The sequence below is a fragment of the Limulus polyphemus genome, unplaced genomic scaffold (assembly GCF_000517525.1).
Source record: "Limulus polyphemus unplaced genomic scaffold, Limulus_polyphemus-2.1.2 Scaffold925, whole genome shotgun sequence".
Taxonomy (NCBI): domain Eukaryota; kingdom Metazoa; phylum Arthropoda; class Merostomata; order Xiphosura; family Limulidae; genus Limulus; species Limulus polyphemus.
In genome coordinates, this window is record NW_013666535.1 from 30108 (window position 1) to 47701 (window position 17594).

At 30.3% G+C, this 17594-nt stretch overlaps 1 protein-coding gene across 1 annotated transcript in view; it reads right to left on the bottom strand.

The window, feature by feature from the left end:
* The window catches only part of LOC106461269 (cytoskeleton-associated protein 5-like), a 79969-nt gene that overhangs the window by 11894 nt on the left and 50481 nt on the right, over window positions 1–17594 (bottom strand). Inside the window, exons 24-32 of the mRNA XM_013921080.2 lie at window positions 16343–16540; window positions 15792–16031; window positions 13816–13938; window positions 10185–10337; window positions 6395–6598; window positions 5936–6071; window positions 5124–5317; window positions 1035–1219; window positions 36–159 (exon numbers count right to left, since the gene is read on the bottom strand). Coding sequence (XP_013776534.1) covers window positions 36–159; window positions 1035–1219; window positions 5124–5317; window positions 5936–6071; window positions 6395–6598; window positions 10185–10337; window positions 13816–13938; window positions 15792–16031; window positions 16343–16540 — 1557 coding nt within the window. The remainder of the gene's footprint in view (window positions 1–35; window positions 160–1034; window positions 1220–5123; window positions 5318–5935; window positions 6072–6394; window positions 6599–10184; window positions 10338–13815; window positions 13939–15791; window positions 16032–16342; window positions 16541–17594) is intronic.

The following is a 17594-nucleotide window of genomic DNA, read 5'->3' on the forward strand; positions in this document are numbered from 1 at the left end:
GTCTGGCAAATTTAAGTAATTTCTATCAGCATTACATTAACTGGTCCAGGGGCTTTGTTCTCTGGTTCTGGTGACTTGAACATTTGTTCAATTTCATCATAATCCAAAGTCAGTGGTCCTGTAGATTTGGGCCTTGTCATAGGTGGTTTTCTATTTGCTCTGAATAATCATATACAATTACATCTAGATGAGCTAAAAGCATAAATAAATAAAAAGTTCTTATAATTTATAATAACAGAGATTTTAAGTACAATTACTTTAAGTAGTTTTTTTTAATGTTTAAAAAAATCTTGAAGGCTTCAGGTACCAAGTTGTGTGTCTTTTCATAGGAGTTTCTTTGTTTGCACTGGATATTCATATATCATTAACATAGATAAACTAAGCAGGAATAAACAAAGCTGTTATATATATAAACTTCCAAATACAATTATTCTAAGTAATGTTATTAAACATATTTTAGGGGGTTTTGTGTGCCAAGTTAAAGATAAATGTTTTTTCCAAAGTGAAAAATATTAATTCAGTATGTTATTCTTATCTGTGCACTGTGTATGCAAGTATATGACAAAAAATTACAGATCTTATTTATATAATGCACATTCCGTATAAAGATACAGCTGAAGAATAAAGATATTTGATTTCAATCAAAAACAAAGATAAGTTTAACTAGGTACAGTTTAAAGTAACTGCAATCATACCAGTCTGAAGTAAGAAACTGTCCTTTGTTTGGCAAAAATATAAAATAAAAACTATTAAGAGTTTTTGTTTTGTTTTCAGTGCATGACTGCTTGCAAATTCTATACTTTCAACACAAATTTGGTTTTTTTATCACATCGATAATGTTTTATTAAAATATATACAATATCTACATGGTAAGTTAATTTTATGCATTTCAATTGCAGAAAAGTTCATTAAAATAGTTTGATCCCAATTTCACATACAAATTTATGAATCAAAAAGTGGCATCCTAAAATTTCCCTTATATCACTGGCAATTCAACAAATGTCAATAATTAGTTCAAACTCTGCATGTCCCACCTTCTGATGACATCTACTGTGTCTGTTGTAGCTGCAGCCTGGGTGTGAGGTGGTTGTACCTGTCTAGTAATTTGAGGAGAAGCAGCCACTTCCTGTTGTGGAGCTTCCCTACTTGGAGCATTGTTCCTAGTTCGAGCCGATCTCTTTATTCGCTCTTCCAACAGACTTTTGTCTTTGTCAGACAACTAAGGAAATAACAATTAGATAAAAGTTCAAAAGTAGCCCAAAAATTTAAATAGCAATTAGTAAAACAGGGAAAATAACATATTCTAATATTTCTAAACCTGTACTGTTTTGATTCAATGCACTCAGTATTTTGCATTCAGAAATTAAAATTATGAAATCAACATACTTGAAACTTGGTACAAACTTTCTAGATAATATCAGGTTCTTTTTATGAAAAAAAATCATAATTTGATTTAGTGGTTTTATACGTTTCAACTTTTAAGTTTCCAAAATTTTGTTGTAAAATAGTTGAAGATTAAAATACTTCCTTTTATTTCAGATCTCCTATTTTTCATTGTGATATTTGCTTAAAAACTAATAAATGTATCTAACAGTTTTTTGTTTTTCTTGTTATTACTTTATATAGTTTCATTCTACATATCCAATATGTGTTAAGTTCTTTGATAGTAACACATTTCCCTTCGTTATTTTTGTTATTCACCTTTGACCTTGAAACAGTAACAACCAATAAAATTACATAAATATCACATGAACAATAATTATTATGGTCACTCCATTATGCAATGCATTATTCTACTGTACTTACTAACATAAGTATCTTTAAATGATGGCATGCTAAAGACAACTATTTATGTTGCTTTACAAATGTACATAACATATAGTACAAATCCAGTACTAGCAAAAAGAAAACACCAACAGAAAGTATAAAAAATATTCCATGGTCTCTTATTTGTTGAGAGCTATTTCCCAGCACTCAGTATTCAACTTTCAAATATGGCATTATCATACTCTTTCAAAATGGGTAAAAGGAGAACAGCTATAAGGAATAAATGGCAAGTTGTTTACATAATTTTGAAGCTAAGTTCCTCTCCTCTACAAATAGTTTTAACATGGTATGCATATCTATTTTCAAAGCTGATATAAATTCATTTTTCAAGATTTTAGTAAGAGGGGTACCTATAAATATGAGCTCCACCAGTAAATTCATAGTTAGCTTACACCGACTCTAGGAGATTGAAATTTAAATTATCTGTATTTTTACATAGTCTATTGGCAGTAACAAATGTAAGCCCATTAACTTTTTTCTTTTATTATGAGAGAATGGGCTAGATATCCATTGCACAATGTTATAATATCATTTCTACACTAATTTCTGGCACAATTAGAATTATACTTTTGAATTAAAGTTTGAAGTTACAAGTGCAGTGGTGAACCTTAAGTGATGCTGTGTAATACAGGTAGTGAAAGATTTGTGTTTGATTTCATGCAAAGCTACACGATGGATATATGCACCAGCCATTCCTAATTTTGAAGTGATAGACTAAAGGGAAGGCAGCTAGTCTACAACACCCAGCTCTAGCTCTTGTCAGACCAAATAATGGGATTTAACAGTTATAAACCCATAACTCTAAAGTGCAGATAATTACTTTTTCTTTTCCATAAGACCTAAACTCCATTGTCTAGCATGCTAACCATTGGGCTGCACTAAGAAGACTAAAATATAAGTTGGATTAGGTGTTAAATCTATAGTCAGCTTTAATTGCCCTTTGAACAGCATTTAATTAATAACCTTGCAATACAAGATGTAAATCACTCAGTGAACATGTAGCTCAAGTTAACATAGTGAATGATTAACACATGGGCTACTCATGAGCATTCCTTGTGAAAGTCTTATTATCATTACTTTTCATTATATTATCTAATCTAACATAATAAGTTTTTAATTTTTACATTTTAGTTAATTTTTTTATATAAAAAATATACATAAAAAACAAGAAACTTTAGTACTTATGTTTGGTCTAATTTTTTTTTGCTGTCAGCCAGCTGCTAAAATTTAAGTCGACTTTCTTTTTTTGGAATCATGGTGCTAGTACATTAAATAATTTTTATTTCTTTGAAGAATGCACATAAGGACACAGAATAATAACATTCACAGAGCAAACAATGTCTTGTAGCTCTTAGAATTTAACTTGCTTTCCAACTAAGGCATAGTGCCTTAGCAACTTGATTTGAACTGGATGATAGCAGCCTTCATTCTGTAGAACGAATAACTAAAACTCGGCACTGTGAACAACACAGCATTGTACACCATCAGTAAATCAAAACCTTCTCTTTCTATTGGTTATAAATGATTTAACAGAAAACTTCAGAGAATTATTGGCAATTTGTAAAAGGGAGGATCTAGCTGGTGGGCACAGAAAGTGGATATGATTTTCTAGTATATGTCTCCATAAACTAAGAAAACTGAAAGACCATAAAAATTAGGCTTTGTCTTAGAAATATCCATACCATAATGAGTAATCTATGCTAAACTCAGTACATCAGAAAATGGTGTTACAAAAATTAGATGGACAAAATGTAGCAAACAAACATCACGATTCTCATACAAGGGGAAATTAACCTACCTGTAGAGAGAGGGTTAACTCTATGGTTATGGTTTGAACCCATTTGGCATGCTTCTTGTATGGAGAATGATACACAGTTCAACTATCTTAATACATCTTCACAACAATTGGTAAGATTTTGTTAAAGATTAGAAGTACTTTGTAAACAAAGAATGAGATTGTTTTAATTAAGTATTTTAATTACAGATTTATTATTTTTGTCTTATAGTTATTTGCACTCAGACTCTGAATATTTCAAGTATTATCATCAATGTATTGTGCAGTGAGATGTTTAAAATTTTCAAAAGAGAAAAAATTTACATACCCTTGAATTTTTCGTCAAATTATCTTGAAAATCTTCTTAGTTTGTGTTCTTAATTGTGAGTTTTTACTTTGTCACAAAAAGTTTATTTTTGATGTTTTATTTTCCTTTCCTAGCCTTTAGCATTATTACTTATTACATCAATGGACATTTTCCAGGTGTCCTCAACAGCAAGACTTTAGCCCCTTGGTCAGAACATTGGGACATTTGCCTACTACCCTAAGCCTGATAATACATATCAGTTTGGCTTATATTTTAAAAAATTATTAAACCTTTCTAATATGTATTTTAAAACATAAACTGAACCGTAAATAAAGTTTAATTGTCTATCTGACCAACATATTTATAGGTGAGAAATAACACTAAAGAACTAGAGATGTCACAAGTAGCAACAATGCTAAGAGCATTTGACAAGTTCTCTACGGAGTTCTTTGCACCAATTTTAAAATAACTATAGGGAAATAGTATTTTAAAATGTGGCTTTCTATTGGTTACAAACATCTAGCTCAACTAAGTATAATTGGCTGAAAAATTGAAACTGTGTGTGTAGAGAGAGGATGTGGCATCTGTCAAGAGTTCCAAGAAATTTATTTCTATTTTCTCACAATGTCTGCTAAGGAGCTTAAAAGGAGAATAGTGTATGCAGAGCAATTAACCTAGATGTTTATATATATATATGGAAGGTTTAGTGTATTCAAGTCCTTCTTAATTTGCAAAGGCCAATTATTAAAACTTTGTGAAGTAACTAACTGAAGTTTAAGAATTTTTCTTCAAGGTTTCTTTTGAAATAAAGGAATTAAAACTTGGATAATATAAAACTTTGAATTATAATGGAAATTTTAATGCTAATTTCATTGGTATACATTGATAGCAAGATTACTTAATTAAATTTTGAACATAACAAAGTAAAATCTCACGACCTGCGCAGTACAAGGGTGACCGTAATTGTAGATTAATAGAGAGTTAGGAAAGCTATCCAAATGGAAATTATTTATATGCAGACAAGAATGTTTAAAGAAAAGATAATAAACAAATAATAACAAAACCAATATGCTAGAACAATAAAAAAATTATAATTCACAGTTTAGATTCAAAAACTAATTTAGTTGTTGAATAAAATAAAGTATAAAAGCATAGTAAAGAAATATTTGATAAGTCAATGCTTCTATAGCATCGAATGTTTATTATTACTCATACCTGTCCAATATACTTGAAGACTTTTTCTCCCTCCAAGTTGTATGCCTGAACTACACAGTTTAGAGCAGCATTTCTCACACTGTTGTCTCGATCTGCTATCTGTCGCGCAACCTCTTTCAAGGCAGCTGCTGGTGAGGGTTGGCAGATCCGTATTCCATACACTTCTATCATTGCTCCTAGTTCTTCCAGACACTCTACAGTACAACATTGATTATATAGTTAACTACACAGTGTTCAGTAGCTCAACTTAGCATTACCAGTTTACAACATCGAAAAAATAAATCCTGCAGTATAACAGAAAATCATATTTATAAATATTCTATATTAACATTTTACAATCAAGAAACAACAACCAACATTTTTAAAACTTAAACAAATAAATGTTGTAAATTATGTTCATAAAGAATGGGTAAAATAGGTATTTTTAAATGAAAAAGTAACCTTTAATTAATATACGTATAGATGGAGCCACAATCATTTACAATTTTGTTATAAATTGATTTATGTGAAATCTTTGTACAATACAGCTTCCTGCCAAACTCAATTAAAGTTTTTAGATTCATTAACTTGCATCTTATTCTAGAAATAAATTTTACAATTTGCTTTTCAAAGAGGTAAAATTATGATTACAAAAAAGTGTTTCAGCTAAATTTATTGGTTCTGTTTGAAGTTACAGAATAAAATTTTAAATAAATCACAAAACTATAAAATTTCTATACCAAGAAATGTCATAAAATGATTAGCCACAGCAAAGAAGATCAAAAAGAAATTACAGAGAAAATTACTAAATTGTATTAAATTGACCTAAGTACCTGCTCTTTGTCTGGAATTTTTTGAAGGAAGTGCTTGCATAACATAATTAAACATTTTACTGGATGGATACACTTGACATATAAGTTTTAGAATATCACGAACTCCCTTCCTGACTGTGTCTTTGGGATCTCCAACCTACATAAAACAAGTAATTTGTGTTAGTTGTTATAAATACACATACCTGCAAAATTGGAATATTAAATTTTATAACTTCTGTATGTTTGGTATCAATCATTAGAGGGAAAAAGTAGTTCAAAGATAAAAATGTTCTCATTGCATTTTAATAGACCACACAATAAAAATCTAAGTATTGCATTAAACAATTATACTATATCATATAAATAATACAATACAATAACAAAAATTAATTTTTGATATCTCAAAAGTTTAAGCTTATTTTCCAATAATAACAGCAAGTTTCCTGAAACAAAATGTAAAACTGTTTGGTCATTTCCTACCTTCAACAAGAGATATGGGATAAATGATGCTGCCTCTGATTCAAGAAGTCGATATCCTCTTGCAATCAAAATACTAAACAGCTGTTGAAGGTATTCTAACCCTTTGATCAAAACACTTGGGTTTGTGTCGAAAAACCTCAGTGCTAGCCACTTCAAAATAAGATCCAAGTTGGCCACAGTGGCATCACTATTTGCTGCAAGACACTGAAAATATAAAAATAACATATTCATGATTTGCTAAGTATTGTTAAACAAGAGGATACACTTTTCACAAAACTTGAACTAAAGCCACAAGTCATTAAAACTTGCAACTCAAGCAGTTCAAAGGTCAACAGTCACCTTCATCCATGGGCAAAACTGAAATACTGTGTATAAACAATCTATACAAATAAACAAATGTTACAATCAAAATTTTAATGAACAAGTTTAGTATCAATATTTGGCATGAAAATGGAATGTATAATTCAAGTTTTAACTTCTTAACTTCAAAATGAAGCATTACAAAAAATTATCGTTTTTTTTTGTCACACAACATGTCTGAGCTCCAATATCTCCACTTCAGAATGTTCTAACTTCTAAAATATGCTACTGCAGTTTGCAACCAGTTAGAAACACAAATTATATGTAATTACAAACAAGAATCTGAAATGGATACTTCCTACCTTCTGGATTAGCTGACATTAATAAATTTATCAAACCCATTAAAGAAGTCCCTTCCCTCTCTCTGATTTTTGAAATTGTTTTGATAATCAACTTTATATGGCTGATTGACATGCTTATAACCAAAAGAAAGAACACATTCTCCTCTATATTTATCAGTCTCTCGCTGTTCAATTTTCCCACATAGGTTACTGTTATTAGATGTTTCTCTTTCCATGTTCATTATTGCACTAATCCAAACACAGAATGTTTAACCATATTTATAGCTTACTTAAAAAGCTGAATAAGTTATAGTAGTTTTGGAAAATACTATTCTTGTGAATGATATACTTTGTGTTCTGAGATGCATATTTGAAAACTACACAAATTCTTTTTTTGGACACCCAATAATGCGGACTGTTGGAAACATCATTCCTGTTGTAATTCATTGCTTTGTGGATGCAAGAATTACTCCTCCAGTGGGTAAAAAATACTGCAATAAAACCACAAATGAAACAGTTCTGAAAGTTGAAACTGTTGAGATAAGTAGTTTAGAGTTTTTTGATCAATACAGCAGTCAGTTCCAATGAAAGAACAGTATTAATAATCATATTTCCTATTTTACAACTGTACACTGAAGATTCCTCTGCATACCTACAAATGAAGTGTGCTGTTAGTGTTAAGGTAGAGAAAAAAATATAAAATAAAATATTTTTACAAAAACATTTGATATTCTGAAGGTATGCCAATGATATATGGAAACTAAGATAGAAAGTATTTTTATTCTGACCCTGAAAATCACCTTCCACTCAGACTGACTCAGTAAAGGCTTCAGAACTTTACAGACAAATTTTCAGTAAAAAATTATTTATTAAAATATCTGATTTTTTGTTTCCAACACAACACACTTTTAGTATTTACTAAAAGCTTGCCAAAATTGGTGAATATACATTTAGTAAATTCAGTCATAGCATACATAGTTTTACAAACATTGGCTCAGTCCCATGCACTAACACCACTTTTACAAGGTTAATGCATTTGTGTCTGCATATTACAAGGTTTTATTAAGATTAGTGGCTTTAATAAAAGGTAAACATTCAGACCATCTTTCTTAGCACTTTATTCTTGAAATGAAGAGAGAAAAAAATATTTTAGCATTTCCATAAGTATACACTTATTCCTAAATCAAACCAATCTTTCAGTATTCTGTAATGTTATCAACAATCTGGTATTTTTATTAATCTATTGTTGTTTAATAAGATTTCATACTTTTATATTTAACTTTGCCTTAATTATCACATCCATTTCACAGTTGTATAAAAAAAAATCTGTACTCCTTTCTGAAGTTTATTCACAAAAAGGCTACATGAGAATGCAGAGAAAGTGTAATTAAAAAACTCATAAAAAGAACATTATTAATTAATAACAAGCTTTAATATCATTAATGGCAACTGTAGAAAACGGACCCGCTGAAATGTTTTAATTTTCTTGCTCAGAACTCTTTCATCCACTGTCCAGAGCTCTCTTGCTTGTGAAGATGTGCTTTGTACATAAGTTCTCATTTCATGTATATATGAAACAAGAAGTCCAATCAGAATGATCAAAGCTCAAATAAATACAACATTCTAACCAAGGAAACAATCAATTTACAGAAACTGTCAAAGACAAACAGTCCAGAAAGAAAAATATGAACCTGAAAAATGGAATATCTACTATTTGTATAACAACAAAAGACCCAGATAGAAACAGACACGTGGAATTCTTAGAATCACTGATCTCCCTTGAATAATTGTGTAGGAACCAAATGATAATGGGAAGTTCACCAGAAAATGGACTGCAGAGCAAAAATCTGAATTTTCCTAACCTCAATTGAGCTTTAAGCAAAAAAAAAGTACAACACAGTAAAACAACCTTTCCATCAACACCAAAAACAAACTAAGTTCAAAACAAGTTCATGTGTGGCTCTTTTACTGGAGAACTCTAAGTGTATTAAAATCTAAATAATAATGTCATATATTCTGTAACAACACTCATTCTGTTCCAGATTGAGAAAACATGCTATTTTATACTGAAAATAAAAACACCATTCTTCTCAGGGCATGAGCCCTACCTATATGATGGGCCATCATTATCATTTCAAAATAAAGAATGTTATAGCATTGGAACATCATCTGACTTGTGAGTAGAACAGATCACTGTCTATATCTATACAACTGAGAAAGTACATGTCGTACCCTAGCCTAATGATCCAGTTCATGAGTAACTGAAGAGATGAACTTAATGGCTTCCTTAACTGATGTTCTATATTAAGACCATATGCACAATATGTAAAGAAATTCTATAAAATTATATATTAGCTAAACTGTTGGGAAACACATGATATGCCTGCATACCCCAGACATACCAGGATGAATTGAAGAGATAGTAATCCTCATGAAAATGAAAAACAAGCACTAAAACACCCTTACAATAAAGCTTTACAAAACTATGATGAATACCTGAAATGTCAGAAAGTCAACAGAATTCCAAGCCTAGAAAACCAGGTTGGAAAAAAAATTCAATCAACTAATACTACCTACCAAATACTATCCCTGTCAAAAATTAAAAAAGTGGTAGAGATTGAAGAGGAAACAATAATAATGCCTAGATGATAGTAAGTTGTAGAGGGAGAGAAAAACAAATCATCATATGCCTAATTTGAAAAACTCAATCTCACCATTTAGGCCAACATATGGGGTTGCATAAACTGAAATAATCATGAAAAAAAAAAGAAAAGAAAAAAGGACAACATAGCATAATCTTGTAATAAGTAGTACTACTCTGAAGAATTAGAGGCTAGTAATACATGAGAGTAAAATACAGGAAAAATCAAAGTCCATGAATAAGGAGAATTAGCACTAACAAAGTTTCCCAACTAATAAAAATGTGATTAACAATGCTACTAAGATTTTAATTTAGTAATTAAAAATTGTTTGCACATTAAGGAAAATACAACTGACTTAAAGTTAACCAAAAAATACAGAAACAAATTTGCAGATACCTACAAAAAAATGCAAGTCAAAATAATTTCTAAATATAAATTTTTTCCCTGATGAAATTAAACATTAATAACCAAAATATATTTTGCATTAAAAAAATATATTAAATTTACCTCAATCATGGTATCAATAGCTTTAATATGGAATTTGAAGTCACTGTGAAAACAATTGGTTACTAGGGTCCTACCCCAGTTGGCTGTTATCATCTGATCTTTCAACTGCTGGTAGAATTCTTCCCTCGGGGAAGTGAAATTCCATTTTAGAACCTATACAATGCAAACATAAACTCTGTATTTATACATGGAAGTTAACTGCCCGTTTCAAATCTAATTTTTTTCTTCGAAAAACATTTAACCATGGCTAGATTTATTCAACTAAATAATCAAAATAACTCATAGTGTACAGTGATATTTAAATATTTAGTTATATTAATATGTCAAATAAATATAATTATTGCAGAAATAAAAATAAATAATTTTTCTCACTGTTCTGCTGTTCTTAAGTAAACATTTAATTGAAATAAGTTTCTCTACTTTTTTAAATTTAATAATCAGTGTTACAATAAGGTCATTTAAACTGCTCTTCTTTGCCAAAACCCTTCATATTTAGCCTGTAGTATATAAATTTAATAGAAACATAACCCACAGCATTTCAAATGCTATAGGAAGAAAGCTGCTAACTCCAGCTAACCATGATTATGAAATTTGCAAAATATAATTGTTTTAAAAATGATAGGAGCTGAATACCCAAGTAAAGATATAAAACTAATATTAATAAATCTTTAATAAAATGGTAATTGAAGATACCAAATTAGAAAAAAAAAATTATTTACCTTTAAATATGCAAACAATAAGCATATATTTTATTTAAAAATATACAGGTGTTCTTAAGTGTTTTTAGTAGCATTGCTACCTTAGTATCCATTTGTCAGTATGAATAATACTAATTTCTCCAGGTCATTTGTTAAATTCTAAAAAAGAATTATTGTTAAAGCCATGTGGATACTTAATTTGTGCTTTAAATAAAAATCTTTGTGATAGTTTGTTCTTAAATAAAGTTAAAACATTAAAACTTTAACACAAATAGCTAATCCCTGATGAAATTAAACATTAATAACCAAATTATATTTTGCATTAATAAAAATATATTAAATTTACCTCAATCATGGTATCAATAGCTAACACAAATAGCTGTTTATTTTTTTTACTAGCCACAACCTGCAAAACATTTGTGGTAGTTATCATGCTCTTCACTTGAATTTTCCTTATTCTTTCATTTTTATGCATGCTATTTAAGCTATGCTTTCTTGCAGGCATTATGTGTTAGATCATTAAATCCTAGTCTATTGGAAAAATTTTACTCATTCAAACAAACAAACTCACATAGACATAACTTTATTTAAAAAAACTACATGTAAAGTAAACAATAATGTAATCATATTTATAATAGTGTACAGGGTAGGAAGCTGTTATAAGCATTCGGTGTATGACAGTTTTACAAGATAAAACAAAGAAACACAGAAAAAAGAAGAATAAAACCTGTACTAAAGAAAAAAGTAGGTAGAAGGTATTTATAGCAGTCTACGAAATGAACCGAAGCTAAGTTATTGTAAAGTATAGTAAATGTAAAGTTGTAATGAAAGCAAACTTAGTTGATCATGCAGACACGTCTCAATGCATGTTCACAAAGTGATAGGCAATGGTTTTGAAGGAAATGCGCATGCGTATGTTAAACCTAAATAAGTCAAGAAAGCCTGCAGAAATTATATTTAGTGTAACATTCGTTTTTTTAAAGGAAATTACATGCAGGTTAATTGTTTGTGAGAAATAATTTGCAAATAAAACAAAAATTGTTGTAATCGAAGCCAATCATCATGTGATGACAACAGCATTGTGTGATCGTGTACCGTACTTGTTGCATTGAAAGGTTTGACTAAGCAAAAACCAAGTAAGCTGATTCTGAATTGAAAAACCAACATGAAATCCGTGCTCTCCAGACAAAGGCCTTTCTGAGGATGTGAGACTTGTAGTGTTTGATTGAGAAATTTGCAAGAAAAGTTTCAGACAGAAATATGCAAGAGTATTATTTATATAGATGTGACTAAGACCGAAGCCATATCACAATCAAAACAGAATGTTACTGTCTATCCTGAAATACTAACTTACCACTAAAAAAAATTAAAACGATGAATTGAACTCTCAATCTCAAAAATGAGCAATATATAGTTTGAGAATTTTGTCTTCGTAGGAAAAAAAGGACTTCTGAAAACAATCCTGAGTAACCTGTACACACAAATGAACTAAGACAAAGATTTTAAGTTTTTTAAGCAAACCCTTTTGCTATGGGAAGGTCAAACTGCACATCACATTTTACTGTAACATTCAATACTAAACAAAAAAAACTATTATAAATGTATGTGAAAAACTTTGCATCAAAATGGATTTAATAAATCAAATTTTATTATAAGTTTTAATTTCTTAATTTAAAAAAATAGGCATTTAATTTAATTCCCAATCTTCCCTTGTATGTATGTATATGTGTGTGTGTGTGTGTGTATATACATATTGTGACCATTTATTCACTCTGTCTTGCCCATTCTCTATTCTTAAATCACCCCTCTAATGTCTTGAGTTTAATACAAATTACTCGGGAAAATAGATATTTCTAAAGCATAGATTAACTTTTATAATCTTCAGTCTTCATTGTTTATGGAGATATAAACTAGAAAGTTAGACCCACTTGCCACACCCACCTATCACATTCTCTCTTTCACAAAGTGCCAGTAATTCTCTTCTGCATTTGCTATTATATCTTTTACAACAAACAAAAAGACAAAGTTTTAATCTACCAAATGACATAATGCTACAGTAGAGATGGTATCAGCAAGTTCAGATCAATAGCTAAGGAAATTATTTTAAACATCTATGCCATAGTTAGAAAGCTGGTTAAATTATAATAGTTAAAACTTGGTCATTTTGACCTTGTATCCTCCAGGTAACCATGAAAAGGCTTTGAAGGTAGGTTATTTGTTGTATTTGACAGTTGGAATACAAACATTAATTGAATTGACGGCCTCAGAAAGGAGTAGTTTAAAGTAACTTATTGTTTTAGATTGTTGTAACACTTTTTAAATCTCTTTGATTTGGGTTAGGTCATTTTGACCTTGTATCCTCCAGGTAACCATGGAAGTATCCATACTATAACTTAATGTGGTATGTATATTTTCACAAAATTTGAATATATGGTCAAACTGTTGACTAGTCCGAGTGCAAGTGGTTTTCATGTTAAGGTTAAAAATACTTTTCTTTATCATAAAATTTTCAAATTACATATGCATAACCTCTTAACACCTCCTAAATAAATCTTTTTTTTTTTTCAGAATAACTTTATATTTTTTCTCTAATTGTACAAGTTTTTAAATTTTACATTTTAATTACTTTTATACTTATGCCAACAGATTAAAAAAAATTTGCATATGAAAATATGAAATTTAGTACATTTGGTCTCACTTTTTTTACTGTTGGTTTACTGATAAAACTTAAACCTACTTTTTTGTAATGATGGTGCTAGTACATAGTACTTTAAAAAATTACATGCACAAAAAAGTAAATTTTCCCAAATCAAAGAGAGTTAAAAAGTGTTACAACAATCTAAAACAATAAGTTACTTTAAACTACCCCTTTCTGAGGCTGTTAATTCAATTAATGTTTGCATTCCAACTGTCAAATACATCAAATAACCTACCTTCAAAGCCTTTTCATCATTAAGTCGCTGATCTTTCATGTTATTTGCCACAAAACCAGGAGAAGTGTCTACTTCTTCCTCCTTTTTACTACTTTTACTAGTTGCTGCTGCTTTACCTGCAAGCTATCAAAGTTTAAGACATTTTATCATACAGGCACACAAAATATTACAAATATGTTGTCCACTTCCTCAAATATTTAAAACGTTAATATGGCCTGTCCTTTATTCAAAGTTGCAGCTGCACAATGTACACCTTTTTTCAGACAAAAATTATTCATGATACAGCTGTAAATGCTTTAAAAAATACAGATGTTTTAAAAATATAACAGTAGAAAAATTTTGAATTTAAATTGATATTAAAATGTCTTCAAGTTTTACTTACCATAATATTAACAAACATTTTTTTACGGATGTAACCTGACTAAAGAACAAGTTCAGGGGAAACTGCTGACAAAAAAAGTTAGTTACATGACACTATAAATGGCAAATAAATAATCAATATAATGAGCATTCAATTCATCTGCTCGGCATTATCTTACCTTCAGCAGGGCTCGATTCTAATAGTTGTCCGAGATGACTAGAAACTTCCTTGGACAACCAACTTAAAGCCCCGTTAAACAAAAAATATCGACAAAAAGATATTTTTGTGGGGGATTCAAATTTTCAAGTGCATAGTTAGGGAATTTACTGATGATTTTGATCAAGGATTAGAGCATTACATGTGTAGTGTGGGCATGAATAAATGTACAGTAGACTGTGATGCTGTTTAGAGTAAGGTTTTGTTCCATAGTGCTAGTTGTCCGTAGGACAACACAAAAAACTTTTTTACAAGATAAATGTTGGTACAATCCACCAAAAGGGGATGAAAAACATAAGGAAAAGTTCACTTTTGTGATTGGCTAATAATGCTGTTTTAATCACTAAACTTTCAATCATTGACAAGTTGAGCCTCTGTGATGCTTTATGCATGGTTATGAGTAGTACCACAGTACAGCATATATAGCTCAGTTAGTTACATTATCACACACTGTATTGTGCAGTGTTTGTATGCATATATAAGGGTGGGTGGTAATTTGCAACAAAAACGAACCCCGATAACACGAATATTTAGCAAGACTAATTTCTAGTACAGATATATACACACACATGTGTGGCATTCAGGCACTGAGTACATATTATGGTATAGCAGTATGTATGAGAGATCTGATGCAAGTCTAGTCTTACTACAGCCTGTATTTTACTGTATTTAGCAGGCAGGCCAAGTTGGTTAGAATGAAAACATTAAGCGTGATTGGCCAAGATCATTCTGTTTAAATGTTTTACAGGTCATTGACAGTTTGTTTCCTTAACATACTATGTGACATTAGCATGGTTTGTGCATATTTTCTCCAATGTAACAAAATTTCCCAGGAAATAAGGTATCAAAAATTAGTTGAATAAAGATGCAAAATTGCCAACTAAACATTAATTGTACTTTTTGGAAATAAATAAGATATAAAAACATCAAAATTCTTGTAACTGGGTCTTTTTCAGGGTCTTTGTACACCAATATTGTCGTAATTGGATCTTTTTTGAGGGTCTCTGTATTTTTTTTCTCCAGACAATCAATACAGCCTTCCGGACAACCTTGAAGTTTCCTTAAAAATCGATCCCCTATTCAGCAAAAACATTTTATATCTTCACATAAGACAATATTTTATTTAAAAGATACTAGATTGGAAAACTTGGTGGTATTCTCATTAGTGTTAATATGAATAAAATCTTCCATTTGACTTTGTGTATAAGATAATTTAAAAGTATGGTGCAACATTTCTCATGAAATTAATATTAGTTTAAAGAGCATATCAAAGTTCAATCAGTTAAAGAATTGTTAGTGACAATAAAACTCCTACATGCTACTAATAAACTGTACTGCCACTGCACCCTTTTTCTCAGTATGATAATACATTGATAAGAAAATATTTAAGTTAAACTACCTTTGATTTTGATGTACTGCGATTCAATTTTCCCTTGGGTGCAGCTACTCCAGAGGTATTTTCTTCTGTATTTAAATTGTCTGTAGATATTCCAGGAGATGGAGGTGATCGGTTTCCTTGAGGAGCTGCTATAGTGTTACCATTTCTAGCAGGAGCTGATTTTGGTTTGGGTGGTGCTTTAGCTGGAAGATTGGGGCGAGCTTTTTCTAAAAGCCCCATAACAGTTGTCTTAGAGCCAGGCTACAGAGAAAGTAGAAACAAACAATAAATATATAGATGCACATATTTCATATTTATAAAATAAATTATATTAAGTACTTGGACTGCATAATCACCATTTTTTCACAGAAAAGTTTTCAAATTCATTAGTTACATGTATTTACACAGCTACCACCATCGAAATCAAAGTCATAACTGATATTATTTAAGTTTATTTTGAAATTCAGTATTAAAAAGTACAACACAATGCATCAAAACCAACAGTGTTTTCATTTTGGTATAATATAAAACAATACAGTAGAACTGTTTCTTTGACCTACTATCAGATGTACCTTTAACTTTCCAGCTGCACGGGCCATGGAGTCAAAGCCTAAGTGTATCATAAATGGTAAAACACAGTCCTGTGCTTTTTTCCGAACATCAGCATTTCGATCTTCCAAGCAAGTAAACAGTGATGGAACACATACATTTAGTTCTTCTTTGGGAACAGATTTTACTTCAGGAAGCTTTTCTGACAGCCAATTAAACATCTGCAATAAAACAACAATTCACTATTTGATGATACAGCATTATTAAAATATTGAGATAAATTTAACTGATTGTGGGCTTCACTATATAACGGCCTATGGTCAGAGCACTCAACTAGTAATCTGCAGGTTGTGGGGTTGAAACACATTACCCTTTCAGCCATGAGGGCATTAAATGTGACAATCAATCCCACTATTTGCTGAAGAGGAGTCCAAGAGCTGGCAGTGGGTGTTGACTAAGCTACCTTCCCTCTAGTCTATCTTTTAAATTACAGATGGCTAGCACAAATAGCCCTTGATTAGCTTTCCATAAAATGAAACAAATACTAATACAAGTTTCTATTCTTGAAAAGTACAAACAAAAATATTTATCTTGCATTAGAAAAACAATTGCTCCAAAACAATTTTTAAATTCAGTTACACCTAGAAACTACTGGTATAGTCAATAGATTTGTCACAAGTTCCCAATATTTTGGACATGGTATAAATTCTGAATGATAAATGGGTTCTACTTCTCTATCTTGTTTTTCTTCCTCTAACTCAGTAGTCACACACTGTGTTGTTACTTTGTAAATGCTTAAGGAAGAAAAAACAACAACTGGAAATGCTCTTGTCAACAATGATAAAACATGTATCAGAAATAATTTTGTAAAGAACAGTTTATTTCGTTCATTAATTCTAAATGCGATGTATATTATAATTACTCTTTACAAATTTCTTTGTAAGGTTGTAAAATCTTAGTCTTGGTTAAAGTAATAAAACAGGTTTATTGCTTGCAGTAAAGAATATTGAATTTTGCTTAACCCTTGCATACTTATCACTAGAACACACAAACAATAACCTTAAATAACAACAATGCCTCTTAAAATATTTTTGCATTTTAGTTTCTATATTTATTTCCATCCAATTAAAAATTAAAATAAAAAGTTGTATGTTTTAGAGAGAAATACAGATATGTAACTCAGTTTCCATAATGCAACAGTATCTACTAGTGAAAACAAAATGTGCTTTCAGCATATGCCTTTTTTTTTACCATCATCAAATCCTCAAATTAAAA